Genomic DNA, 27,238 nt, shown 5'->3' with positions numbered 1-27,238 from the left:
AGTACAATTTCGTGTTTAGGTTGCTATTTATTTTTTGTTTTACAAAATTATTATTCTTTGTAAGCATATACATTAGTGTTCAGAAAATCACCTTGTTTTTCTATTACCAGTCGGTATTGAAAATGGTTTTGAAATTGCAGCAAATGGAAAAAATGTGTGACATTGCAAGAATTTAACTATCTAAATATATTCATAAGTTAAATTGCAGTGGTAAAGGTACACACATTTCCATAATTCAAAGTGGAATTTTGATAAGTCATCACAAAATCATTAAATATGCAGACATAACATTTTCGTGCACATTAATTTGCGAATTATTTGAAAGAAAACCTGTTTCCAAGGCCACCATTGGCCCATTAATCAAACTGCACCATCAACATTTTGATCATATTTATTTAAAAAAAGATTGAAAAAATACTGGCTATTTAAACATAATACACTTTGCCCTAAACAGTTATCAGTCTAATATTGCAATATCGGAATATTCGATCAGAGCAAATCGCTCACAGCGCCTTGTCCGAGTTCCTCGCCTCCTTGGCCCTGCCCTCCGCCTCCGGTGGCTTCTTCAACTGCACAACGTCCCAGGCGCCGCCCGCTCCGTTGGACTTGGAGCACAGATCCAGGCTGATGAGGGCGCCCGTCGTGGGAGCAGCTGCCCGCAGGCAGGTGCCCTTGGCCATGTTGTAGACGGGACTGTTGGCGTTGCGGGTGTGGCGCCACTGCTGGTCGCCGAGCATCTCGTGGCACTTGTTGACCGTGACCTGTGCATCCCCGGATGCCTCCAGGCACAGCAGCTTGTCCAGCACAATCTCCGCCTTCTCCGTTTCGTACCACAGCTGGTTGGGCGTCCTTCGGCAGGTTTGCAGTTGCAGGGAGCTGCCCTTCTTCCAGAAGCCCTTCACCTTGGGAGCCACCACGGCGGCACAGAGCTCCGTTCCCGTCAGCCGCAGCTGGAATGTGTCGACATAGTTACGTTTTCGCGAGTGCCAGGGCTGGAAGACGGGCGCTGCCGCCGACTTCTTGGACTCCTCGCCCGGCACATGCAGCTCTGGATAGACATTCTTTAGATACCAGGCGAAGTCCCTGCACTGCAGACGCTCCCTAAGCTTCAGGCGATCGCCAATGTCTCCATAGTCATAGGCCTTGGGCACCTTCTCGTGCTTGAGATAGTAATCCTTGTACTGATCCATCCAGACGTGCGCCAAACGCAGCGAGTTCTTCAACATGGTGTTGGCTCCATCTGGCGAAGTGTAGGGACGGCGTTTGCGAAATATGTGACCCACACGGGAGCAGGGAACGATCTTAATGGCGCCACCGCACTGCCAGGCTCTGAAGGATATCTCAATATTCTCGCCGCCCCAAATATCCATGGCCATGTCGTACTCGCCCAGGTGCTGGAAGTACTTCCGGTTCACGGCAAACAGTCCGCCGGCCATGGTGGGCGAACGGAAGGGTCCGCGAAAGTCCTCCGGCACCTTGAGCGTGCCCTCGGGCAGATTCTCCCAGCGGAAGTGCAGGCCCCAGTTGAATCCTCCGCGCACCAGTGGACTGGGCGTGTACTCAAAGGTGTCAGCGTTGATCAGGTCGATGACGGGCACGGCCAGGGTGGCGTTCTCCGACTTGATGAGCCGCAGCAGCGGCTCCAGCCACTGCTGATTGACCTCGATATGCGAGTCCAGGAAGACGAGCACATCGCCCACGGCCTCGCGTGCTCCAATGACCCGGGATCGAATGAGGCCCTCGCGCTGCTCGTTCTTGATGTACCGCAGGTTGTCGTACTTCAGGCGCGCACGCAGATCCCCGTGCAGATGGAATTCCAGTTCTGGCAGATCGCTGTGATCATCCACCAGAATAATCTCGCGCAGAAGGTAGCTGGGCGTGCGTTCCAGCACCGTCTTGATCGAGCGCATCAGCGTCATCTTGTGCTCGTTGTAGAAGCACATGACTATGGAGGCCTGGGGCAGGTTTTCCGCTTCCGTGGTCTCCTGGCGATCGCACACCTTGTGCCGAGTGTCTGGGATCTCCCGGAAGAGCCCAATGTTATTGGACACCAGCGCGTTGAAGGCGTGATGCTTGTAGCCAATGTCGCGTATGTACTTGTCCTGCTTGTTGCGCACCACACCCAACAGCTCCAGTTGCTCCGGATCACTGGGCGGCTTCGCTGCCGCCGGCGATTCGCCAGTCGAAGACGAGTTCAAGCTGGCATTTGGAGTGCAGCCGACGGTGACCCTGGCCTGGTAGCTCAGCTCGGCCCGTGGCGTCGCGTTCCCCTCGTCGATCCTCCATCCTGCCGAGCGGATGGAGCTGCGCAGGCTGTGCGAGTAGAAAAGGAGCGCCAGCAGCCAGACGACGGCCACCAGAAGGGTGCCCAGGCCGCAGGACTTGCACAGGAGCCGCTTGATTTGCATCATGGATCGAGATTAGCTTACGTTGCGCGCTGGCCTGGCTACTTAAGCTGCTACTTCGTCACTTTTCATGATGATCGGAATAAATTAAATTCAATTTGCATACCATGGCATTCGCACAAGAGCGTGGACACAGCGATGCCACCGAAGATGCCAGCTCAGAGTTTTTCCCGCTAAACTTAAAGGGAAGCGAAAATAGCTAAAAGTGGAATTTAAAATCAGTCCAGTTTAATTAATTTAAGCAACTAGTAACAAACAAAAGAGCGGTATACGAAAAATCGTTTTTATAACATACAAACTTTGTTGTTCATAGTCAAAATCAGCTGATTTCCAGCCCAATGTTAGCACCTCCAAATAAAACAAGAATGAAGTTATGCGCAAGTCAAAATTAAGGGTATTCCACTAAATCGAATCGAATAAAATACACAAAATAGTATAAAAAAACCTTTTACAAAATATTTAAGTAAATTTAAAAAACCTAAATATGTAATAAATTTGACTTAAGAAGTCTATTAAATGAAAATACGCTACAATATAAAACTATGCAGCGATTTGTTGTAGAAGCTACTAAATTATAAAGTTAAATATGCAAAGTTAAATTATTTGAAAGAGAAATTCATTTCTATTGGTAGGGGTTTTATAAATACCATTTTATTTATTTCCTATTGCATTATGCCATTAATACATCGTAAATATTCATATAACATTGATCGTTTCCTCCCATTCTTGCGACAACAACAAATACTCAACAAAAAATTAGGGAGATACAAAAATTCATACATATATATATATACAGGGATTCATCAGCCAACAAAAACATGATCTATCTCAAACGAATTCATCTATAGATTGAAATGTTTAGTGCGATAAACTTTTCGAAATTTCATGGTCAAAACTTTGATTCGCGCGAACCAACAAACATGTTTAATTTTCTAGTATTTATGCTTAATCGATACAATAAATGTTGAAGTGTTTTAAGCGAAAGGACTTTGTATTTTCTTTTCTTTTTTTGTGGTTGCTGTCGCTGTTGTTGGCTCACACATTGATGCTTAATCGAATTATTTAACTACATACATTGGTTTTTGCTTGGGCATCGGTAGATTACGAGTCGGCTAAAAATAAAAGTTGATTTGTATAACTAGGTTAGCGTAAAGTTAGGTTGCATCATTCATTTAGCACGAGCACTGATCCTTGGCGCCCGTAGCCTCGCTACTCAGCGAAGTTCGCGACGGCTGCGATGGCCTGTGCTGAACTCCGGACTCGGAGGCGTTCAGGTCGAGCCGACCCTCCTGGATGTTCTGGTAAATCTTGCGAGCGGTCTCCAGAAAAGCCTCCTCCACATTCTGGCCACTGTTTTGGAGGGAAAAACATAATTAGTATATGCTCACTAACTAAGAACTAACTAACTCACGTCATAGCGCTCGCTTCGAGAAACATGAGGCCGTTCTCGTCGGCAAACTCCTTGGCCTCCTCGTAGGTAACCTCCCGAGTGCTCTCCAGATCCGACTTGTTGCCAATGAGAAAGATCACAGTGCTGGGGTTGGTGAGATTGCGAGTGTCGGTGAGCCAGCTGCTCAGGTGATTGTAAGTGGAGCTGGAAGGGTCAGGGTTAAAGCATTTTCTCAAATAGTATTTTGCTTCGCTTACCGCCTGGTTATATCGTAGACCATCAGCGCACCAGCTGCTCCACGGTAATAGGAGCGTGTGACTGCTCTGAATCGCTCCTGACCCGCCGTGTCCCAGATCTGTAACTTGATCTTTTTGTCGTCCACCTCGATGATGCGTGTGCCGAACTCCACGCCAATGGTGTGAGGACAATTGGCCATGACTGCAGTAGGGCAACCAGAGATTAGTTTATATTAGATGCATTACTCAGCAGTCTACTCACATTTCTTCTCGGTGAACTGGTGGAGCAGGCAGGACTTGCCCACGCCCATGTCACCAATGATGATGTATTTGAAGATGTAGTTGTAGTTGTATGGCGCTGCAGTCATGTTGGGACCTAAAAAGCAAGCGAATTTACTATTATTACTTTGCAGAATGGAATATAGAATATTTCCCACATTTTTCTATAAAGTAGTCTATGCGTTCGTGCAGTTTGTTCACCACACTGCGCACTTTGCTCATCTTGACACCGGCAGAAATGAACTCTGACCCAATCAAACAGTTTACTACTACTATCAGCTTCTCATTTGAATGTCCAACCGTAGGCGCTGCTTATCAACAAACCGAGGCGCTGCATTAATTTGTTCTGCGTCGACACCACATTTTGTTCCCCTTTCTCGAACTGGCCCCGATATTTCTTTTTAAGGCATGCTTGTGTTTGAACAGCCGACCGGGTTTGTTTGCTTGCCAACTGAAGCCCAAAAAAAAGAGGCAAGCTTCAAGAGCGGCGGTATATACACTCCAGGCCACTTGACTTCGTCCATTCGGAGTATCCGTGTCGTTCGAAAGCCTTTGATTTGCCCGCAGCTCAAGCGAGTGAATTGAACCCTTCGGCCAAGCTGTAAGGGAATTGGATCAAGGTCGCCGAGCAATCGTGGGAATTCAATTATGAAGAGCAGTACGCGCAAAGTTATTCATCGGTTAATACCTATTAAGTTTGTATTTGGGCTAATCATTCTTCCTAACTTCATATGAATGAATTTCATACAAAACAATGTGACTCAGCAGCATAAAGTGTAAAAAGATGAGTATCAATTATGGATTCCCAAGTGCCCATGCATAAATCATCAAATACAGCTATTTGAATACAAGTTATATTCGCTTATCATTGCTTGTGCCAAGTGTATATCAGTTTAATAGGCTCTATATGACGGGCAGTTTAGATTAACAAAAGTAGTAGGTCTCGGTCTCGAGTCTTATCAGTCAAGCGCCAAAGGCCAAACATCAGTGGAGCAATCAATGGACGCGAAATCCACAGGCTTGCACATGTGTACGCACATACTTATTTGCAAATTGTGTTGAATGGAAGTGGATCATCGCCCTTGATAAAAGAAACACAGCGGCGCACCCATAAAAGGGAAAATTACGAAAGGAGTATGCAAAATATATGTCCATACACAGACGAAGTGCGTATACCCTTTGGCAAAAATCTTAAATAAAATATATTTCTTAAATATAAATATTCTTTCATAAATGAGCGCATTATTTTCCATTTCTAAAATATAACTAAATACTATTTGATATTAGAATAAGCTCGCATTGAAAACAACAACGCAATAAGATACAATAAAATAAAAAGAAATATATAAATAACTGATAACAACTACTAAGAACTCTTCTGATTTAATTCTAATTTTTTATTCATGCTCGCCTACATTTTGAAAAACTTAGAGTTTGCATTGATCATATAATAATGAATATAAAAAATAATCATATATAAACACAAGTAAATATTCCTATTATATATACTCATATAATAATCCGTCACATCTTATAAAAACTACTTTAGAGTATTTATTTATAACGTATACCAAACAAATCCCTCACCTAACAATTTTTAATTAGAGTGGCGGTCGTTTTCGCCCCCTCCATCTCCTAAGTAGTATAAAAACCTGAAACATCCCTTAAATTAGTCGCTTTTGGTAAATCATATTTGTTTTCCTAACTTCATAACAAAACAGTACCTCCCTATTGCAGGGTATCAAAGCAATCAGGGGGTGTATACAACAACAATGGAGTGCTGCTGCCTAACGACAAAAACAAGAGAGAGCGAGAGCACAAGGGAAAGTTGCGGAGCACCCACGGCTGCACTGCGTCACCCCTTCGCAGACGGTTTTCCATTTCGCATAATTTAATCAGTGTTTAATTGGCTTAAGGAAAAACAACGAATATTACTCACCGTTTTAGATCACTTTAGTTTTAGATCACCTTAGGGAGCGAACGGAATGTGGAACGTAGGGCGGTTACGCAGAGCGGGGGGTACTGTGTGTATGTGTGCGTATTGTTGTTTGGCTGGGCGGAATTCGATTGCAATTTTTGGGCAATTTGTCGATGCAAAATGCAGTTCACTTTCGTGCTAGCACGCACACTGGCTTCGCGGGGTTGCGGTGCTGCACCTAGGGGCTATTATTGCGATTATTTTCAATTGGTAGGTCGATGCAAATCAGTAGTCTTTTTTCACTGCTTTTGCGTTCTCTTGTTTTGCTTGGTTTTCTGCGGTCACACTGGGCAATTGGCAAGCAAAGGGTCGCACTGCGGCGATAGGTTGCTATCGCAGCCAGTTGCTATCGACAATCGTGTCTATCGATAGAGGGCGCACGTGTTGCGGACTTCGTTTGTTTATGTTTTAATTTTGATCACAAATCGGCCCTCAAGATGTTCGTAAACGAAGTTAACGATGTGAAAATCTACAACCTGAGCGCCGGCAAGTCGGTGCCAGATGTGAGTACCAGGATAAACCCATTGCCAAGCAGTTAACTCATGAGTATCTCCTTCACAGTGGCTGACGGATCGGCGAAAGCGGTCACAGCTCATGAAAAAGGTGGACTCCCGGAGACAGATCGAGCTCATCCAGGACTTCGATATGCCCGGCGTCTGCACCAGCATCCGCATGAGTCCCGACCAACAGTACATCCTGGCCACCGGCACTTACAAGCCGCGCGTCAAGTGCTTCGAGGTGTCCAACCTGTCCATCAAATTCGAGCGCTGTTTCGACGCCGAGGTGACCACCTTCGAGGTGATTAGCGACGACTACAGCAAGATGGTGTTCCTGCAGTGCGATCGCTATGTGGAGATCCATGCGGCCCACGGGCGGCACTACAGACTGAGGATACCGCGCTTTGGACGTGACATGAAGTACCACAAGCCCAGCTGCGACATGTTCATCGTGGGCGTGGGCAGGGTAAGAACTAAGGTCTATCCTAATGCCTGGTTTATTCTAATTATTTGATTGCAGGACATTTTCCGACTCAATTTGGAGCGCGGTCAGTTCCTGCAACCCCTTGAAACGGATGGCAGCTGTCTGAACGCCTGTGAAGTGAATCCTGAGCACCATCTTTTGGTAGCCGGTACCAAAGAAGGCACCGTAGAGGCCTGGGACCCACGTACCAAGCAAAGATGTTCAACTTTGGATGTAGCCATGAAGTTGCCGGGCGTGAAGGAGTTTCCATCGGTCACGGCCCTCAAATTCCGGAACGGCTTGCACATGGGAGTAGGAACTGCTTCGGGACACGTGCTGATCTACGACATTCGCGCAAAGCAACCGTTGCTGGTGAAGAATCATCTGAATCGACTGCCCATCAAGCGTCTGGCCTTTAATCCAGCTCAGAATGCAGTCTATAGTTTGGATGAGGCTACACTGAAGCTGTGGGATGAGCAGACAGGCAAGCAGATCGCTTACGTTGAGTCGACTTCGTCATTCAACGATTTTTGCACCATTCCCGACACGGGCATGTTCTTCGTTGCCCAGGAGGATGTAAAGATGATGACCTATTATGTGCCTGCAATGGGTCCAGCACCCCGATGGTGCTCGTTCCTGGATAACCTCACCGAGGAGATCGAGTCGGAGGTCGTGGAGAATGTGTACGATGACTACCAGTTCGTCACAGCGAAGGAGCTGGCTGAATTGGGAATGGAGCATCTCGTTGGCAGCAATCTTCTTAAGGGTTATATGCATGGGTAAGTTTGAAAAGGATTCGAAGAGGAAACGATCTTGTCTAATACCTATAAATTCCACAGATACTTTATGGACGCAAGATTGTACAACAAAGCCAAGGCAGTTGTGGAACCCTTTGCCTTTGACCGCTTCCGCAAGGACAAGGTCCGACAAGAAATCGAGAGCGAGCGCAAGTCCCGCCTGCAAATCGAATCCAAGCTGCCCAAAGTCAACAAAGAGTTGGCTCTCAAGATTATGGACGAGCAGGCTAATCCCTCCAACAGTGCCAAGCAGCGGAATGTGCCCAGTCTGCTGGAGGACTCGCGTTTCAAGGCCATGTTTGAAAATGCCGACTTTGAAGTTAACAAGTCTGCCGAGGAGTATCGTCTGCTGGCTCCTGTTCTGAACCGTCTGGACAAATCCAAGGCCAAGGAACTCAAGAAGCGCGTGGAGGTGGCTCATGTGGCGGAGTTGCACGCGGACGAGGCACAGCAGCGCGAGGAAAGCGATAATGACGAGGACCTATTCGGCTTCGAGAAGAGCGATGGCGAAACGAAGGATGACAGCGGAGATGAGGCCTCATCTGACGATGACGACCGAAGGGAGTATGTCAAGGAAATGAAGCAGGCGTACAAGCAGGTGAAGCGACAACGCGAGGAAGAGGAGGAGCTAGAAGAGGACGAGCCGCAGCGGGATGAAATTTCGGACATCGCTAAAAGACCGCTGACGAATGGCCACAGCCAACAACCCACCACCAATGGCAACCGTTTCACCCTGACCCCCCTGGATCAACATCAAGGCAGCAGTCTACTGCAGCAGCGCATCAAAAAAGCGAGCCTGCAGGACCGCGTAAAGGTCATGTCCCAGCTGGAGGGCCAGGTCACCAATGTGGGTCGCTCACTGGGCAATCGACAGATGACATTCGAAGTCAACAAGCAGAAGAAGTCACAGTTCCATGCCAAGAAACGCGAGGCGGAGATGAAGAAGCATCGCGAGGAGCGAAGGAGCATTGTCAGACCCATCAAGTCGCTGAGACTAAAGAAGGTTAACTTTAAGTAAACGAACATTTGCAATTAGTTCTGTACATAAATTCATATGTTATTTTAATCTACATATTTATTTGAACAATGGAAGCGTATATGTCTTATGGGTTTCCTCAATAGAAAATATGTATTGCTCTATCGGCTCAAATTCGGCTATCTGTATGGGCTCTATTTTCACATCCGAGCCATTACTGAGCTCCGAAATGGTGTCGCTTTCCCCGCTATTAAATTCGTCCTTGATCGATTGGTTTTCATCAGCTTCAAGAGTACATGTTTTAAGGACAATTGGTATAAAGGTATCGGGTATTACCATTAATAGCGCCAGCCACGTTCACTTTTTTCACCAAGTGGAGCAGTGCTTCTGTCACGGGACCCGTCACAGGCTGGGGCATCCTATCAAAGTACAATTGAAAGAACAACTTCGAGTTAACCATTTCCACGCGATCCTCATGGATGCCCCTCTGAGTGCAGGCCACCAATGCCGATTGCTCTGCTCCCATATTTTTGACTCAAATACTGAAGTGCCCCGAATTACAATGACATTTGCATTTGACAACCACAGATTGTTGAAATTTAAAAGTGTTCCCATGTTGGAAAAAAGTGTAACAACACTTGATGTGGTCGTATGTTATATTACAGAGGATACTTAAAAGTAGTAGCTTTATAATATTAAAAGTAAAGAGTATTTCAAAGTGTAGTCAACAAATATTAAAAAATTTAAACCCAAATAGAATATTGAACCTGAACCATATTTAATTAACTAAAAACCGGAAACGATTTTAAACTAATACAGATAGTTGACCTATAAGCCAAATGCTTTCCATTCAACAGCGAATTCTGATTTGCAAGTTTCTCCCTCTAATCAATACGCATTGCTAATTGCCGTGCCATTTGATTTGTGGATCAAAGTAAACACTTAGTCACTGTTTATGTCGCTTCACAAATGAAGCGTTAAAAATTCAATTTGCAAGCTCAGCTTTCGGAGCTTTCGAATTGGCCAACTTGCTGGTATGGCAGTATAAGCTCGGCTTACAAAGTTGTCTTTGCAAAAGCTACTTCAGAGTTTTGATCATTTTTTGGTATAAATAGGAAGCTGTTTTAGAATTTTCAGCTCATTTCAAGTTTTTCTTTTCTGCCGTTTGTGTGTGTTTCTGATCGGTAGGTTTAAATGATTAAGCAATTAGTTTTCTTGGCCTAAACGATTTTCAAAGTTCAGTTGTTTTTTTGTGAGACAGTTGTATGGTTTTAAGAACTCAAAGGATTTATACTCTTCCTTTTTCGGGCTTTTAAGTGCATAAGCTTAATTTAGAATACATATTCTAATATTATCATTAAAAAATTAGCTTTTCAAAAATGACAGATAGATTTGGCATGAATGCGTATTTCAAGCTTCAGCAATTCTGTCCCACCAACTTGATAATAATAATATTTTCCAAGCCATTATAAATGTTGGCTAATTGAGGCCTACGGCCATAGCTCAGCGTAATGACATTAAACAACAATGTATTGAGATTTTATCTAAACAAATCGCCCAACCGGTTGGACAAAGGCCCATAAATACACGGCTAAAAGTCGCAGAGGGAAAAAATAAAGAAGCAAGACTTGGCTCAGACACCAACATGTCCAATATTGAACTTTAGCATATTGCAAGACAAATGGATACTTGGCTTACGGGCCGGTCTTGGCAAGGTCTTTTCGAATCCATGGCGACCCAAGTGGAGGAGGCCGACGATCAATCAGATCGGTACTTCGCACTCCACAAGCCTCCAAAGCCACCTTGAACCTGAGAATTCGATTTGAGGAAGTACTTAGCTGTTGTCTTCAATTGTCACATTCATTTCTAGGCGATCTTTATCGAGAGTTACTCTTCTATGGAAATGTACTGCAAACTGGTTTGGCTTTAAACAGTTTTCGTTTACGTCCGAAAAACCAGTTTGATGATTTTTTAAAAATTGGTTTAATCAACATGCATCTTGGCCAATTTCAATATTGAACAAAGCTTTTGTCTGCGCCTTCTTAATTCTGCGAATCTGAAGATTTACGAGCCGAGCGTGATTGAAATGTTAAGTTCACTTCGAGTGGTTTCCCTAGGCAATTAAAATGTTTTGATCGAAGTGTGTTTCGGCACTAATACTGGCTATTCCAAATCACAGAGTAACATTGCAGCCTAATCCCAAATCTTGTAGAATCCCAGACTGTCAACAGTCAAGGCTGCAGAGAAGTATACCCATTATGGCGACAACTGGAACCGAACAAACTGCATAATAAACGTTGGCGTTGACAAACTGCATAATTGGAGCTAGTTTTCAATATATTTGTGCCTGCCCACGTATACAAGTGTAAACTTTGAAAAGGAAAAAAAAATAAAAAAAAAAATTAAGCAAAGTCAAACTGGCCAAGGCCAGCGAAAAAAGTCTCACTTGAGTGGAAATGTTAATTAATTAATTTATGAAAAACTAGTTAACGCAATTAAGCAGCATGCACGAATCTAAAAATGTTAAACAATGACCGGCAGTAAATATATTTTAATAAGTAATTGGATTCAACTTGAATGCGCTAGAAGTTGAAAGTAGGAACATTAAGTACCAGTGTCATTAAAACTTGTTCTGCTTAAGCATATTCGAGATTATGGAAAATGAAAGGATTTCGCACACTCTCTTGGTGCGCTTCGTCACTACGTGGACTTTTCTCCACAGTGTTGTAGCTTAATTAAAAACTAACTGACTTTAATCGTTTCTAAATCGATGTTTCTAACGTATATATTATTTTAAATTTTTCCTTAAACAGATATGTTCCGTCTGTTGGTTGTTGCAGCCTGCCTGGCCATCAGTGTCCATGCCTACTCCGATGGTGCTCCAAAGGTATGAACCTGCCATCGAAATACATGATTAATAGGTTCCTCATGTTCCCATCTTCATTATCCCAAAGGCCGCCTGTCGTGACCTGACGCCCCAGCACGGAGCCAAGCTGCAGGTGACCAAGCCGCCGTACAGCATCTCCGGACCCTCCCACGTGCGCTCGGACCAGAAGCTGACCCTGACGCTGGGCGGCGATGAGTTCCTTGGCTTCATGATCCAGGCACGCGATGGCCAGAACCGCGTCGTCGGCCAGTTCCAGGTGGTGGACTCCGTGCACTCGCAGACCTTGGACTGCTCCGGCAAGGATGACACCATCACCCACTTGAGCGCTCAAAAGGGCAAGCCGCTGACCGGCATCACCTTCGACTGGATTCCGCCAGCAGGCTACAAGGGCAACGTCAAGTTCATGGCCACCGTCGTGCAGACCGGATTCGTTTACTGGGTGGGTCGCGTCACAAAGGACATCGATGTGGAGTAGTGCTTGTGATAGATGTTTTCATGATTTGTCCAAAATCCTACAAGTCTTTGTTTAGCGTTAATGTTCCGATTAGCTTTGGAGCGTAGTATTTTTGAAAATAAAGTCAAAAAGTTCGTTGATAAAATGGAAGTGATTTCAATTATGGGACTCTTTGTCAAAAAATGCTTAGTAGATTAATTAATTAATTAATTTTGGATTTAAAGGGTTTACATTGTGTATGTTGTGCAATGGTGAAGCATTGTGAGAACCATATTATGAAATCAATTGCACCTAGAAAAGTTATTATATTTTCTTAGAAAACAAACGATAAAATTTATTAAATTGCTGTTCCGAATAACGGCCATTTTTTTCAAAACCGATAACGATAATTGTTTGAGTGTCGTTTAGCCCAGCTTTCAGTTGGCCCACTTGGTCAGCTGTTTATCGCCGCAACATATCAGCTGTTTTCCGCTTGTTTTATAAGTTGAAGAACTTCATTTTCTGTCTTGATTCTGTAAATTTAGCAAATTTGGGATGATCAGAAGCCTTCTGCGCAGCTTCGATACGGCACTCAAGCTGCATGCCGGCTCAAATACTGCTCCACTGCACTACAGCAGGCGCCTACTCTTCTCGCAGTACGAAAACCGCGCCAGTCCAAGCAGACTGACCTCCAGTGGCACTTTGGGTAACAATGAGACGGACAACGATTATGTGGCTTATCACCAGGATCGGGAGACGGGCACCAAGGCGCGGGTGCTCCTCGAAGCTCTGCGGGAACGCTTTCGATTCACGGACGCTGAGCTCCAGAGGATAATCAGCGACGAGCTGGTGCACCGCAGCTACCGCGGTAAATCGCTGACGCTGACCATGGACACACTGCAGTTAGAGGGCGTTAGCAGGCGCAGCTTCGTGGAGTATCCTTGGCTACTGTCGCTGGACAACAGTAAGCTCATTTTATATCCTTTATATATCCTTTATATGATTAAATCACCGATATTTTGTTTATCAATCCAGAACGCTTGGAGCTAAAGATGCAGCTAATCAAGTCAATGGACTTTGAGGACATCAATCATTTTGTGCCCTTCCTGCGCCTCACTGTTCCACGGCTCCGAAAACTGGTGGGTGCCCTGAACTCTGAGAGGGATGCGATGCCACAGCGAAATCGGGTCTACTATATCAGCGAAAAGCTGCAGGTCAGCCCAGATATTGTGAGCAAATACCTATCGAAGAGGCTGTTTATCCTCGAAATGCCGTTCGAGATGTTCGAAAAGAACCTGCAGCACATGATCGACTACAATGTGTCGCCAATAAACGTACTCAAGGATCTCTGGGCCTTTCGCTATACTCCAAAGTCTGTTCAGTTGCGCTTGGAGCGCGCCAAGCGAGCGAAGAAGGACAAGATCATGCCGTGGATGGTGCGCTGCCCGGAGCCAATATTGCAGCGCTCCCTCAAGCTTTCTCTCGACGAACTGAAGGTTTTGGGAGAGTTCTCCTCCGTGGTGGAATACTTAGCGCATCGTCTTGGTTTCAGCACCAGTGAAGCCAAGGCAGTCATGGACAAGCATCCACAGGTGCACACCGTGCGAGTGACCAAGGTAAGTCACAATGGGTTAACACAAAAAATCATAAGCTATAGAATTTCGCCTTCAGATCAAAGAGGTGTTCGACTACTTGCTCGATGAGGCCAAGTTTAGCAGATTTGAGGTCGCACAAAATCCTCGAATTCTGTGCCACAGCCTGAAAACCACAAAGGAGCGCATGGAAGAACTGAAATCGCACGGTTGTCGACCATCCTCTCTCGTAATTCTTTGTCGCAGCCGGAGGGAGTACGACAAGTTTTTGCAGACCTGGATAAGCCATGAAAGAAATCCGCAAAGTGTATCAGAAGGATGACGAACTGACGAATGACCTGATGCCATCACCGTTAAAGTAAAAGCTTAAAAAGTTGTAAAATTAGGATACTATTTTCAGAAGTTTGTCACAAAATTGATCACGATTTAAAGCCAACATTGCAAAAAACTAAGAACTTTATTAATCAGTCGGATTACACGTCCTGCGGAGTTTGGACGACTCTCTGCAGTCATTCTACCCCTTCGGATGGCTTATTCAGTTGGAAGTTTTCTATCAACATTTCTAACTTAAAAAAAACTACATTACAAACTTAGTTAATTAGAAAATTCCAAAAATGTTATTGCTCCTGCACATTTTCCCCCTTAAAGATAACAATTTCTTGAAAGCAAAAGGCAGCTAAATTATTTATGATGTTTATATTTAGCGAATGAAGTATTTTTCAACAATTTTGATTGCTTTGCAAGAATAATACCTAAACTATTACTGAGCTTCAAATAGAATATTGCTTTTTGAGGTGTGTATAAAAGACTGGTCCCTTTGGAGGTAAAGCCACTGCAATCCAAAGTATCATCCAAACTGGTCAAGATGTTCATCCAAAGCTTTCTGTTGCTTTTAGCGCTCAATTCGCTGTCCGCAGGACGAGTAATCCGGCCGGAAGAACGCATTATCGGTGGACAACCCATTGGAATCGAGGAGGCACCTTGGCAGGTGTCCATACAACGTTATGGCGGCCATTTATGCGGCGGCTCCATTTTCAGCGCAGATATAATCATTTCTGCGGCCCATTGCTTTTCTGATCTGAATGGCCAGGGATATCAAGTTCGAGTAGGATCCGCCTTGAACAACTCCAATGGAAGTGTTGTCGAAGTAGTCGCTATAAAGATCCATGAAAATTTTGAGCGATTAGAGAACGACATCGCCATCGTGCTGCTAAGTAAGCCACTTGAGTTCACCAACCAAGTTCAGCCCATTCCTTTGGCCACGACAAATCCCTCGCCTGGATCAACTGCCTTCGTCTCTGGCTGGGGAACTACTTCTTATTACTCACATCCCACACATCTTCAAGGAGTAAGCCTTTACATTCAATGGCCGTACTATTGTGGACTTACTGAACCGTCAAGAATATGCGCCGGATCTTTTGGAAGGACGGTTTGTAATGGAGACTCTGGTGGACCGTTGGTGGTTGGCCAACAACTTGTGGGTGTTGTATCCGGGGGTACAGTGGATTGCACGTATAGTGCAATCTTCGCTAGTGTCCCATATTTCCGTGAATGGATCTTAAATGCTATTGACCAAATAATGTCAGCGAAACCAAATAAATAAATATTCACAATTGCACAACTAATTTTGTCATTTGACTTGGCCATTACTACTATTTTGACCACACCCTAATTTCCAACGTTTTGACTAGCTGAGTAAGGAGTATCTGATAGTCGAATAACTCGACTATAAATTAATTATTTCTGACAACTCGGTCACATTTATTGCAGACAGCAACTGCTTACACATTGAAATACATATATGCTTATGACATTAATAATTAATTAAAACATTTATAATTGATTTAAATATTTCCCTTAGCTAACATCTAAATACGACTTGTGCTCCATTTGAATACCATTGCGTAGTTGTACTTCAACAGAGAGTAGCAGTTTGATTTGTGACTGGCTTTAAAGCTAGAGAAGACATGGAGTAAGCGCCAACAGATTCCAGCTTAAAAGTACAGATAAAGCTATAAATTTGAAAAACACTCCAGAGACAACATCTTCCTCGACTCGCACCATCTCGATAAGCTCGTTACACATTCAGCCTCGAAAGAAGAATCGAACTAAAAGCTAAGAAAATCTTTGTGCTGGCTTAGAAATATCTTTGGTTGTGTAGACTTCGGATTAGATTGTACTCTCGACTTAGTCGCGTTGCGCTCGCCGTCGCTCCAATGCCACCTGCATGGACCAAATGCTCAACGGACGCATATACCCAATGGAGCGATAGCGCTTCTCGCCGTACAACGCTTCCGGGGTCTCGAAGTTCATGCCGATGCGCTGGGACAGGGTCTTGTACATTCCGCCGGCGGTCTGGAAGGCTTCCTCGAACATGCCCTCCTGTATCATGGTGGCTGCCAGAGCGTAAACCACTCCTGGCCACACCTCCTCCGCCTGGATGTTGCTGTTGTCCACGTGGCCCGGCTTGGTGGGTTCGCCGGCATTGGCTATGAAGCCATTGGCCGCTCCGATATTGCCCTCATGAAAGCCCATCACATTGTTGTCATAGATCCTCTTAAGAGCCGTACGCACGTTCTCCTTCGGATAGATCTCGTAATCGAAGCCGCAGGACTTCAGATACCAATGACCACATAACTGATCGGCCATGATCGTATCCCGATGACTGTGCGAAAGATCAAAGCGATAGTAGCTGCCGTTCCAGAGCTTCTCCTCCAGCGATCGCTTGCCCTTCTCCAGAATATCCTGATAGCGCAGGCAATCGTTCGGCTGGTCCAGGATTGTTGCCATGGCGGACATGGCTTGCAGAGCAGCCAGCCAGAGGCCGGAGCAGTAGGCACTCGGCCCATCCATCACCCAGGAGTCGTAGGTCTGGTCCGGCATCTTTGTGTTCTCGATCAGACCGTCGTTGTCCTTATCGTACTCAATGGTTCGCTCCATAATGGCCTTGCACGATGCGTACATGGCCTTCAAGTAGCCAATGGCGTCCATTAGATACACCTTTCCATTGGTTTCGTTGATGTACATCGATGCAGATTTACGGTTTTCTATAAGAGCCAAAGTTTGTTGTTTAAGTTCATAGGAAACTAATACTTATTGTTGTTAACTTACGTTGCTTTTCATCAGCTGAATTCTTGCGCTTGTTGTCCTGGCTGTACAGCTCATAAAGGCTCTCCTTATCGATAAACTCGATGGAGCTGAACTTGCTGGCATTATCCGCCTGGGCCTGGGCCAGTTCATTGAGGACATAGTAGTCCCGATAGACCTGCAGCACAAACTTCGTATTGAGATCCTTCCAGTCATTCACATCGTGGATGTTGTAGCAGTTGATCAAGGTGAAGGGTTCTGGAAAACGCGTATATTATTAGTTAAGATTATATTTTAGAGACATGTTTCAACTCACCCTCATCGGGATCCCCGAGATCGTGGGGCACGCAGTTCTTGACCTTGCGCGGCATCACCTTGCCATCGTAAAGCATTTTACGAGTATCGTTTAGTTCTGCGGCAATGGCATCCTTGAAGTCGTACTGCAGACTGACCTGAAGATTGGGCCACAGGTGGGCCAGAGCCGGCGATGCATAGAAATGGACATCGTAGGTGTTGTACATGCGGTATTCGTGGCCCTCTAGGTAACCGAAACGGCCATAAGCTAGCCGAGGATCATCATATGACAGTTCCTTGCCCAGCGAGGAATCACACTTCAACCAGATGGTACCGCCATCCGAGATGAAGTAAAGTTGATTGAAGATGGCACACTTGTACCAGTCGGGAAGGGTTCTAGAAAGTAGTGGATGAAAACTGGCTCTTTGGAGGCAGCAAAGATGCTAAACCTACTCATCATTGAGAATGGGTCTTTGCCAGGCATCAATCAAGCGCTCCCAGGTGGAATACTGCCTTAGTGCATACTCGCAGATCCTGGGACCCGAATCACCGCTGTCATCGAAGTACTTGGTGTAGTAGCGTGTGTGGGTCTGCATCTTCCTGGGAAACTGAATCTTTGGCATGTCCCAGGCCAGCACAAACTCCAGATCGTGGGTTGCCATTGGCTTCAGGGCCACCTGGGCACATACAGCCACTCCTATATCTTTGGCTAGATTGGATATTGAAACCATTAATTATTAACAATAAGCGTTAATAGTGGTGAACTTACTTTTTAGTGCCTCGGAGGTGGGCTGCTCGCTAAGCTGGCCATGCTCCTTGAGCTGTGCCCACAGCTGCTCCCCGTTGCCGGCGGGATCGAACTGGGGGCACCGCGTAATGCTTATCTCGGGAAGGACCCTACATGCCAGATTATAGCTGCAGGGCATCTCGGCGATCTTCTGCCTGATGGAGACTCCCTTGGCGTTGCCCTCGCTGATTAGCTGCGACTCGGCTCCGCCCTCTGCATCCTGTTTCTTGTTGCCTGTGCCGTTCTTGAACGTGAACGTGATGGACACCTTGCGCTCCTGGTCGCAGACATTCTCCACGCTCCACACGAAGACGGCACAGGGCAGGCTGGACTCCCGGTACTCATGCGGTATTACCGGCGACACCTGGCGACAGGTCAGACGGACTCCATAGTGGGACAGATCATACTCCGTCCAGGAGCGGGGATAGAGACCCGTGTAGCTGCAGCGCGAGTCCTCGATGTTCGAGTGCCAGGCACTCAGCGGTTGCTTGGCGCGACTGCTGCAATTGGGCAGTTGACATTTAGTTCTTTCCCCATCCGGATCGGCATCCGGATCGCTGGTCTTGTCCCTGGTGCTGGATGGACATGGTGTGGGTGTGTGTGATTGCGCGGGAGTGGCAAAGCAAGAAAGCAAAACCAAATCGGAACCAAAGTGCATAAGGAAGAAAGCCAAGGTAAAACGTCCATCATACCATACCATATATGTATACCATATTGTCGCACCAGATAACCCAAAATAACCCAGAATCGTTGGTTTGTATGTTCAACATATATCCATGTGGTGATTGTTGTCGATAGGAGTTGCGTGTTTTATAATTCGTTTTATGTGTGCATCAAGAATTAGAGAAAAATATTTAATTTTGAATTTGTTATCTCCATTCGAAACTGGTTCTGTATCTCACAAATTTGTTTTTTTTTGGTTAGTTACAGAGGAACCAACACCTATTTTTAAGGTGAGTGAGGATTTAGTGGTTGAAGTGATCTGGGTTTATAGAAAGCTCACACATTTTGGTTAGAGGATTTAGCTGAAGACATATTTACACACTACAAAGTGGGTATTACGGAAAAGACCAGGTCAGTAGTGGGATTCCATTGGGTGTAAGCAGTAGAGTCTGTTAAAGTTGTTTTGGGGTTTTGAAGAATGTTTTGCAACAAATTGAAGTGCACGAATAGGTGAATCGATAGAAAGATGTTGTATATTTAGTAAACAAACTAAAGCGTTAAAAATAACTAATAATTTAAGGTAGAGCGCACTGCATTCATTTGTATATCAAGTTTGATTACCATTTTAAGACGTAATTAGAATGAGAAAGTACTTGAACCCTTATCATAAGTACTAAAAATGTATTTGTCAATTATTGCATTATTTTTGACATACGTATATAATATACAACAGAAAAAGACAAAGGTCTTCCGTTCAAATCGTATCGTATCTTCAAAATGTTTCGTATATCATTTGAGCCAAAAATTCGGGCATGTTCATTGTTCTGTTTGTCTATATATGCAATTCTAGGTTAACTACATCAAAATTTTCTATTTTCATAGAAAACAATTGGAAAATCCATCCATCCAGATATACATATGTAAATGCAGGCAATAGAAGTTTCAGCTGGCAGCCGTCAAAGGATATCCTTTATTTTATATATTTTATAGACGGAGTGAGGGAGTTTATAGTGCTGAATATAAATTCAAAACATGCAAGCAACACGAATCACGCATAACAAACGGAAAATTGAAGTGGAAAACAAATGCAGAGGAAATTATTTCCGGAAAACTAAAAACAATCTTAACGGCGATGGAAAAGGTATAGAATGCGAGACAGATCGATCGGAATGTCATATGCTCACCTGCACTTGGAGAGGAGGCTCTGAAAGATGGTGCATCCTTTGGGATCCTTGATGGTAACGATAAACTGATTGGCCTGCACCACATTGTACTCGTAGATGCCAGGACGCATCTGGAAACGGCAGAACTCGCCGGCATAGCCCCTGCCAATTGTACCACCTCCAATTCCGCCGATGGGCACTCCATAGATCTGCTTGCCATTCTCCATGTAGTAGTAGTCCATGTACACCCGGCGACCTTCACGCGACACTTTCCAGTAGTAGGCCGCATATCTACGGAAAACAGAATCACAAACGGAGAGTGAGCCAATGAAAAATCAGATTTCCGTAGCTAATGTGCTTCCCATTTCCATTCCATTCCCATTTTCCCCACTTCCAAGCACCCCAATCCCAATCCAATTGCGTGCCCTGACCCCGATGATGTCATGACTGTGAGTGCTTTCCCCCCAACAAACCCAAGTGCTCGGCACATTCGTAGGGCATTTGTGGCAGTGGCAGCTTAACGTTCCCTTTGCCCTCCCATGGGGTTGCTCTGGTTCCTCCTCTTTGAAGGTCAGCGGGTTGCCAAAGTCAAGTGCACGGCTAGAATGTTGTCTGCCATACGGAAATGCGTAAATGTCTGACAAGCAACAACGAACCTGACATGAAAATCATCTTTTGATTCAAAAGAATCGGTCATCGATTTGAGACTGATTAAACCAACATATCAGGCTATTTTTTAAAATTTTTGTTAAATATTATATTACCACGCAAACGAGCAGTATGCCTCCTATCATATATTTACGAAAAAACGTAGTGCTTTTCAAAACGCTCCCTTGGCAAACATTGTACTCAGTTCAAACAAAACTGGGCGCTCCTTTGACAATCATTTAAAATCTTAATTACAGAAGGGTCGAAATGCGTCATTAATGAACTTATAACATTTTCATTTTTTATCGCATATATATAAATAGGTAATTAATTCTGCTCAAGTTACCAGTTTGTAATCGTATTTCTTTAAAATAAATACAAATAATGAACTTGTTGCAAATGAAAGGGACTGTGCAAATTGGTCAAAAACACCCATGATTGCCACAGAATAAAAGTCGAGTTATTTGACTCTCAAAGGGATTTCCATTTGACGTCACTCAACAAGAAAAGCAACGCACAGATGCGCTTCAATTTCAATTATCCAATTATTTTCAATTAAAAAGTTGCAATTTGCACCTAGCAGATTATAAGGCTTTAAGATTGCAATCATCTCTCTTTATCAACACTGGCACATTTTTAATGGGGTCAAGAAAGCTGGTCCTCAAAAATGAATTGGCTAATTTAAAAGCTGGACAATCACGACTGCTGGCCAATTGTAAGTTGAGAATTGGAAACACGTTATTAATTTGCTGGCCTTTTAGCCAAGTTACCAAAAGTTCCATAGATATGAACGGGAAATTTATCGAATACAAAGGGTATAAGAACAGCTATAAATTGTACACAAAACCGATTCTGATGGATTACGGATTAGATGGATTCTTCTCAGCATCGCCGGCACCGGAGATGACGTTGTCCGGAATGGTCCTCAGTTTGGGGATGTTTCTCAAGATCGGAAAGGAAATACCCTGGAAATCTTCATCGCACAAGGCGGAGTAGAGCACCTGGGATACAAATTCGGCGCGTTGCAATAGAAAATGATTCTGGGGACGCTTAGATGCCCAGGGTGTTACGAAGCGATAGCAGAGAAAACAACTGCGCTCCAGATCCCTCTGCTTGTCTAGCATCGCCGGGTCCTCGATCGAGGAAGTGCCCAGGATGAGGGGCAGTTCGCTTTCTTCCGGCGGAAATTCGCTAAATTCCACGGAGCGCGTATCCAGCGCGCGCGTCCCGGTTCCTTGGCGATGTAGTGCTCCGGGATTGGCCTGGAAACTGGGCATCCTGCTGATTCGAAACTGCTCGTCAAGCGGAAACAGATCGGGGGCGGCCAAGTTCATGGATCGAGGATTGTGCGCCGCCTGGGTAAAAGCGGATGTGGGTCCGTAAACATTTATGCTCCGTGTATTGTTACCGATGTTGGCCGTTGGTGGAACTGGGTTTGCGGGTCTGGTGCGGATGCCTCGACGGGATGAAGCTGGAAATGGCTGCAAGCCAGCCTCGTCATAGAAGCGCATCATCTCCATCAGCGATGGGTGTGTTGCGATTGGTGCAGCGGCGGCATTTGGGCTTGGTTCCACCACCTGCTGCTGCTGTTGATCCGATATGGCATTGACGCTGAATGGTGCAGGAGGATCGTAGTTGGAGATGCCTAACTCTTCGACAATGATATTATGTATTCTCTGGCTTGTCTCTTCTATTTGATGCAACAAGCGGGAGCTGCTTCCAGGAGCAGGCGCTGCCGGCAGTCTGGAAGCCATATGACCACCTCTGGCAGCACTTCGGCGCGCAATACGGGAGTAACGTTCCCTGACCAGAGCCTGGAGCCGGTCACGGCCATCAGAAGAAAAGCGCTGAGTACGGTCATCGTTATTCTGTTCCACCACCCTGCGATAGCTTCCATCCCGATTTAGCGGCTCCAAATAGAGGGTCATCGAGCCCTCTGGGCGACGCATCAGTTCGTTGCGCGAAGTGGCGGCCACGGCAATGGAGGCCAACTGCTCATTCTCCAGAAAGAGGCGAGCGGCCTGCTGCTGCTCGAAGAGACCGACCATGGTGGAGACCAGCAGGGGGCTGGCATCCGGATGCATTGCCGATACATGCTCCAGGAAGGTGGACTCGTTGAAGCCCCATCTCTTGCAGTACGGACAGCGGTAGCTCTGCGGCAGATAGTTACTGATGTACTCGCCACCAAAATACAGTTCCACATCCGCCGGAATGAGGACGCATATCACCGGATGGTCAAACGGATGCGTGGAAGTGGTGAAGTCATTCTCATAGCACTCCTCGCAAAGATCAAAGTCCTGGCAGCTCAGGCAGCGATAGCACCTGAAGGTGAGGGACTGCTTCCCGCATCCTTTGCACTCGATACGCTCGTGGCGATTCATCGCCATCGTTCCGCGTCTGCTTGGTGGGGATCGTATTGCCAATAGCCCGGCGTTCACTTTAAGTTAACAAATCCACACAAGCTTCATCCAATAAAATATTTTAACTAACAACTGGTAGCGAACTCGATCTGGCTGGCTCGACTGATTTTTACAAGGCGACTAGAGGCACACAAATTGAGTAAGTCTAGGAAGGACTTGTTATATTTTGGAACTACTTTTGGATCTGGTTCTCTTTAGTACCTGAGATACAAATCTGAATAGGGTCACCGTCCTCTCATGGAAATAGTCTTTTAATTAAAAAGCAACTCTCAGTCGCCCAATTAAGGTTTTAGCCAAACTCGGTTCGAATATTTTGTACCCACTTTTGTGCTTTTTGTGCTTGTGCAACAAACTTTCATGTTCCACACAATTTGTGAAATTGTTGGGGGAAAAGTTTTCCGGGTCAGCGTGGGTCAAGCGAAGGCGCAAGGGAGGGAAAATTGGAAGGGGGTGGCAGTGAGAGGACAGGAATCAAATTGCTTGTGGCAAGTAACTAATGAAGTTAGCTGACGTAGTCCTGCACCTGGATAAATTGCTGCCTGGAACTAATATACGACTTTTTTGTCGTCCTGGGAATTAGTTAAGCTAGTTTGACCTAAGCCTTCAGTTTAGCTTGTTTGCTAACTTTAGGCGACAGGTTACATATGATATCGTAAGCTTGTAAGTTAGTGTTTAATCTGTGAATCGTACAAAAACTCCAGTTAAGCTGTACACATTCTATAAATATCAAATCTCCTGTGAAAATTTCCAATCTAAAAACGCAAGCCAACAGACCGAAAAGAACTAACTCAAGTACTGAAAGATGCATCAAAAATAAACGAAAAGTGAAAAGTGACAAGTTGAGAGGCACGAGGAAAAGGGAAAATGCTCGCCGGAGGGAATTCATTTTTATAAGACTCCCATCTTGCCACAAAATTCCAGTTGTGACATGGGAAAACAATAAGGAAAAGTGCTTCGTATGATTTGAGTGCGCGATGAGAGTGGAGTAAAAGGAAAATAAAACGAACTATGTTATTATCCATTTACGAATGCACATGTCTACCAGAAGACCGGGGGCATTCAAAGATTTTTTTTGTACTTCCAAGTCCTGGAGATGCTCTAAGGATATGTAGACCCCTTATTTCTGGCTTCGCTCAAGGAGTATCAAGGAGCACATGCTGCACTCGCCTTGGAAGCTTGCCAAAAGGATTTGATGTGTGACAGACATGCTGGATGCGGGTGCCACAGGAAAAGGAGGAGGCGGGTGTGCTGCTGTGTATAGAAGTACGCTCTTCCTGACTGGCGCCGTTTTCCTGCTGGCTTGGATTGAAATTGGGTGAAAAATAGTTGGCAATCAGAAGAGGGAAAATGACCGGAACTGTGTCATCAAAGATACATTGAACTGGAACTGTTAAGGAAAGTCAACCAAGGGAGAAACTCAATTGACATATATTTTATTTTATGAAGTAATAATATTGTTGCGCAATATTAACTCATTAACTTCACACATTTGTAGTTGCTTTGAGTTGGATTATCAGCTCTCCATGAAAACTCTCTGAGGCTGGAAAATCGCTTAGTCAACCTTGATGTGGGTTTCCTAATCTCTACTAGCGGTGTATATACTAGTTAGTTGTACAATAAAAAATTAAAACAAGCTATATAATCTGTAAATGTGTACGCAGCTGAAGCGACAAACAAAAGCATTTTACTTAGCGAAATTTAATAACTTGAGATAGGTTAGTTGTGTCGGCGGGAATAATCGTTATAAGCACAAATTGTGTCGCACAATAAAGAATTTTGATAAGGTCGCATGGAAATGGCCTAAAAAAAAGGTTAACGTTAAAACACTATCAGTGTGTCGCCATGACAGAACATTTCTACTGTGATAAGGCTAACTTTCAGCCATTGTTAGTAACCGCTAAAATATTTTATGACTCTTTTTTACTCGGAAGCCTTAAGTTGGAGTAAATATGCACAGATATTGTGAAACGTCAAAAAACTCATAATTGATAATTGAAAAAAAGAAATGCATTTTAAAAACTGTGACTCATAATCACTTCCTAAATTTCGAATCATCAATTTTTTATAGTTAGTTTATTATATTTATTTATTTAAATGTTGCAGGAGATCTAAAATGAGCTCTAATCAATTAAGCTGATAAGCTATATATATGTTTTTTTGAATTCCCATTTTTTTTAAGAGTTATCACTCAGAACCAAAAAACACACCTGTTCAACTGAACTGATAAGCGGTTATATTGGGATTTTATAAAAAAGATGTATTAGCCTAATCAGGCAAACTTAAAAAAACTGTTAACTTGCACACGTCATATGTACGAATTGCTAGAGAAGTTAGTCATACTTTCGCTTGCTAAATTTTCGTTTAAATTGAGAAATTGAAGCCGTAATTGAATGAGTGAAGCACAAGTTCATTGCACTGTGAACACTTTGTAATATGGGTCATTTGATAGGTCAGTAAATGCTGTGATTTCTGACAACTACAAACAGAATGTGCGGGCTCAGCTCGACTTTTGCCCAAAGAACCGGCAACTAGGAAACTCCAGCTGCCTGGAAAACGAACTATTGTGCGAGTGTGTTTGAGTCCTTTCGCTTGTAGCTCCGAAAATGTGGCCAGGACACGCAAGCAGGACGCCCAGCGTGGCGCCAATGCGGGCAGATAGGATTGGTGCAGGGTGGTGGCTACAATGGAAACATTGTGGCGCCAGGAATTGTGGGTTTTTTGGTTTTGCGGAGACAGAAAAAGAAGAAATCCGCATAAAGCGGGAATTACGCTTATCTGGTTTACAAAAAGAAGAGCACCCAGTTCAAATGGTTAATTAAGGATAATTGCAGGACTGCGGTCATGTTGAATAGAATCATAATCTTTTTAAAGTTTCTTGTGTCGCCAATTATCTTATGCTAGGTATTAAAGTTCTTTCATATTTACGCAATTAATCTATAGCAATAGTAAAGATTAAATATGCTTATCATCATCCCAATTAACTTGACATTAATTATTTTCTAATATACCTTTTAAAGTTCTGTTATTATCGAGCCTATAAGTCATTTTCCCCCACATCCCGTTCTAAATCCTCGCGTGTTGGTATCCTTTGAGCCTTGGAGCTAGCGTTTTTAATGTCATTTAGTTGGCAACGGGGACCACAAAAGAATTCAATTTATGAGTTGGGCCTACTCGGGTGTGTCTGTGTGTGTGAGTGTGAATGTGTGTGTGTGTGTATGTGTGTGTGTGTGTGTTGGCCAGGACCTGACGCTATATTTGGCACGCACAAGAGATATGGAAAGCGATGGAGGAAGGGAGCAGGGGCGTAAACAGACAGGCTCGATGTCACTCCTGTTGAGGTATTATTAGGCCCAGATATTGATTTCCCATTATTGTGCCTTAATTAATTATGGATATGGTGACCGTACCCCAGCATCATACAGCGAATACACTGGAAATAAATATTAAACTATATTATATGCACTTTACCTTTCGGTCTAAAAACATTGCTCTGTAAATATGGTTCTAATATATAAACCGCATATTTTTGTCAAATGTTTAATGTTAAAACCCATCATTTTAATAAGACACAATAAGTACTTTTAGCTAAAGTAGTAAAGAACCCAACTGTCAAGATTTCCCATAAAGATAACCAGTAAATGCTTTTGATAACTTTCCGTAAATGTCAAAGGCCACTCTTTGTTTGACTTGGTATTTGATGATGTTTGTTGGGGATTTTTATGTACACCGCTGGCACCGAAACTTTTGGAATTGGAAAACTCTGTGGGCTCGTTGGTCTATATTTGTTTATAGTTCCCGTTTTGGATAACTAACCTGCAGACGAGGGGCACCAGGGGCAGCGTTTGCCTGATGGAGGCCCGCACATTCTGGATCCTCTTTTCCGGCCACACATGGTCAAACTTCAGCTTGAGTCCGTACTTCGGCACAGCCGCGATCTCGTTGGGCTCCTCCTGCTGGAGCTTCAACTTCTCCTGGAAGACGGCACTGGCGGATTCGGCGATTCCCACCGCGTTTCCATTGGCATTTCCGTTGCTCAGCGGCTTGGTTTCCACTGCTAAAGGTTCTGCCATTTCGAGCTTTCGATTTCGATGATCGCGTGTTCGGTTCGGAAACTTTGCTGTATTATTCGGTAACTTTTTAATTCATATTTCGCCTATATCTGATTTATTTCGAGAGCAACACGAACGCGCGACCGGAGCAGCCGAAAAAACAACAACATCTGAGCCAATCGGTATGACCGAGT

The 27,238-nt window shown here is 44.5% G+C and overlaps 10 protein-coding genes across 13 annotated transcripts; 5 read left to right on the top strand and 5 right to left on the bottom strand.

Moving 5' to 3' along the window:
- Nucleotides 1-375: 375 nt before the first annotated feature.
- Nucleotides 376-2,532, bottom strand: LOC117149287 (polypeptide N-acetylgalactosaminyltransferase 35A). Its single transcript, XM_033316763.1, has one exon. It carries the CDS (start codon nucleotides 2,409-2,411, stop codon nucleotides 504-506), a length of 1,908 nt encoding a protein of 635 aa, XP_033172654.1. The 5' UTR covers nucleotides 2,412-2,532; the 3' UTR covers nucleotides 376-503.
- Nucleotides 2,533-3,409: 877 nt separating this feature from the next.
- LOC117140717 (ras-related protein Rab-14) lies at nucleotides 3,410-6,561 on the bottom strand. Of its 2 annotated transcripts, none has more exons than XM_033303794.1 (5): nucleotides 6,250-6,561; nucleotides 4,294-4,407; nucleotides 4,053-4,233; nucleotides 3,817-3,999; nucleotides 3,410-3,755 (listed from the first exon to the last, which is right to left on the bottom strand). In XM_033303794.1, the coding sequence occupies exons 2-5, from the start codon at nucleotides 4,397-4,399 to the stop codon at nucleotides 3,578-3,580; spliced, it is 648 nt and encodes a 215-aa protein (XP_033159685.1). In that variant the 5' UTR covers nucleotides 4,400-4,407; nucleotides 6,250-6,561; the 3' UTR covers nucleotides 3,410-3,577. The 2 variants fall into 2 exon arrangements, with proteins under 2 accessions (XP_033159685.1, XP_033159677.1); XM_033303786.1 differs by lacking the exon at nucleotides 6,250-6,561 and adding an exon at nucleotides 4,469-4,660.
- On the top strand, nucleotides 4,719-6,101 carry LOC117137361. Its single transcript, XM_033298765.1, has 3 exons — nucleotides 4,719-4,744; nucleotides 5,329-5,476; nucleotides 6,048-6,101. The coding sequence occupies exons 1-3, from the start codon at nucleotides 4,719-4,721 to the stop codon at nucleotides 6,099-6,101; spliced, it is 228 nt and encodes a 75-aa protein (XP_033154656.1).
- An 83-nt stretch (nucleotides 6,562-6,644) lies between the features above and the next one.
- Nucleotides 6,645-9,132, top strand: LOC117140708 (nucleolar protein 10). Its single transcript, XM_033303776.1, has 4 exons — nucleotides 6,645-6,791; nucleotides 6,850-7,251; nucleotides 7,306-8,027; nucleotides 8,088-9,132. Exons 1-4 carry the CDS (start codon nucleotides 6,726-6,728, stop codon nucleotides 9,061-9,063), a joined length of 2,166 nt encoding a protein of 721 aa, XP_033159667.1. The 5' UTR covers nucleotides 6,645-6,725; the 3' UTR covers nucleotides 9,064-9,132.
- Nucleotides 9,078-9,562, bottom strand: LOC117140730. The gene is made up of 2 exons (XM_033303808.1): nucleotides 9,358-9,562; nucleotides 9,078-9,305 (listed from the first exon to the last, which is right to left on the bottom strand). Exons 1-2 carry the CDS (start codon nucleotides 9,545-9,547, stop codon nucleotides 9,121-9,123), a joined length of 375 nt encoding a protein of 124 aa, XP_033159699.1. The 5' UTR covers nucleotides 9,548-9,562; the 3' UTR covers nucleotides 9,078-9,120.
- Nucleotides 9,563-10,168: 606 nt separating this feature from the next.
- LOC117150686 (defense protein l(2)34Fc) lies at nucleotides 10,169-12,507 on the top strand. The gene is made up of 3 exons (XM_033317698.1): nucleotides 10,169-10,205; nucleotides 11,835-11,908; nucleotides 11,976-12,507. The coding sequence occupies exons 2-3, from the start codon at nucleotides 11,837-11,839 to the stop codon at nucleotides 12,381-12,383; spliced, it is 480 nt and encodes a 159-aa protein (XP_033173589.1). The 5' UTR covers nucleotides 10,169-10,205; nucleotides 11,835-11,836; the 3' UTR covers nucleotides 12,384-12,507.
- Nucleotides 12,508-12,812: 305 nt separating this feature from the next.
- On the top strand, nucleotides 12,813-14,378 carry LOC117137910 (transcription termination factor, mitochondrial). Its single transcript, XM_033299658.1, has 3 exons — nucleotides 12,813-13,305; nucleotides 13,377-13,957; nucleotides 14,013-14,378. The coding sequence occupies exons 1-3, from the start codon at nucleotides 12,897-12,899 to the stop codon at nucleotides 14,253-14,255; spliced, it is 1,233 nt and encodes a 410-aa protein (XP_033155549.1). The 5' UTR covers nucleotides 12,813-12,896; the 3' UTR covers nucleotides 14,256-14,378.
- Nucleotides 14,379-14,673: 295 nt separating this feature from the next.
- LOC117137919 (trypsin alpha) lies at nucleotides 14,674-15,558 on the top strand. The gene has a single exon (XM_033299670.1). The coding sequence runs from the start codon at nucleotides 14,799-14,801 to the stop codon at nucleotides 15,534-15,536; it is 738 nt and encodes a 245-aa protein (XP_033155561.1). The 5' UTR covers nucleotides 14,674-14,798; the 3' UTR covers nucleotides 15,537-15,558.
- A 71-nt stretch (nucleotides 15,559-15,629) lies between these two features.
- LOC117137884 (non-lysosomal glucosylceramidase) lies at nucleotides 15,630-27,208 on the bottom strand. 3 transcript variants are annotated; one of them, XM_033299618.1, is made up of 7 exons: nucleotides 26,809-27,208; nucleotides 19,949-20,218; nucleotides 18,084-18,676; nucleotides 17,768-18,023; nucleotides 17,337-17,710; nucleotides 17,045-17,278; nucleotides 15,630-16,980 (listed from the first exon to the last, which is right to left on the bottom strand). In XM_033299618.1, exons 1-7 carry the CDS (start codon nucleotides 27,063-27,065, stop codon nucleotides 16,121-16,123), a joined length of 2,844 nt encoding a protein of 947 aa, XP_033155509.1. In that variant the 5' UTR covers nucleotides 27,066-27,208; the 3' UTR covers nucleotides 15,630-16,120. The 3 variants fall into 3 exon arrangements, with proteins under 3 accessions (XP_033155509.1, XP_033155517.1, XP_033155526.1); XM_033299626.1 differs by having other exon boundaries at nucleotides 18,084-18,670; XM_033299635.1 differs by having other exon boundaries at nucleotides 18,084-18,601.
- LOC117137903 (uncharacterized protein ZK652.6) lies at nucleotides 21,187-23,101 on the bottom strand. Its single transcript, XM_033299646.1, has one exon. It carries the CDS (start codon nucleotides 22,960-22,962, stop codon nucleotides 21,436-21,438), a length of 1,527 nt encoding a protein of 508 aa, XP_033155537.1. The 5' UTR covers nucleotides 22,963-23,101; the 3' UTR covers nucleotides 21,187-21,435.
- Nucleotides 27,209-27,238: the final 30 nt, after the last annotated feature.

The sequence above is a fragment of the Drosophila mauritiana genome, chromosome 2L (genome assembly GCF_004382145.1).
Source record: "Drosophila mauritiana strain mau12 chromosome 2L, ASM438214v1, whole genome shotgun sequence".
In the NCBI taxonomy this organism is placed as follows: Eukaryota; Metazoa; Arthropoda; class Insecta; order Diptera; family Drosophilidae; genus Drosophila; species Drosophila mauritiana.
This window is presented reverse-complemented; position numbering and strand designations above follow the sequence as displayed.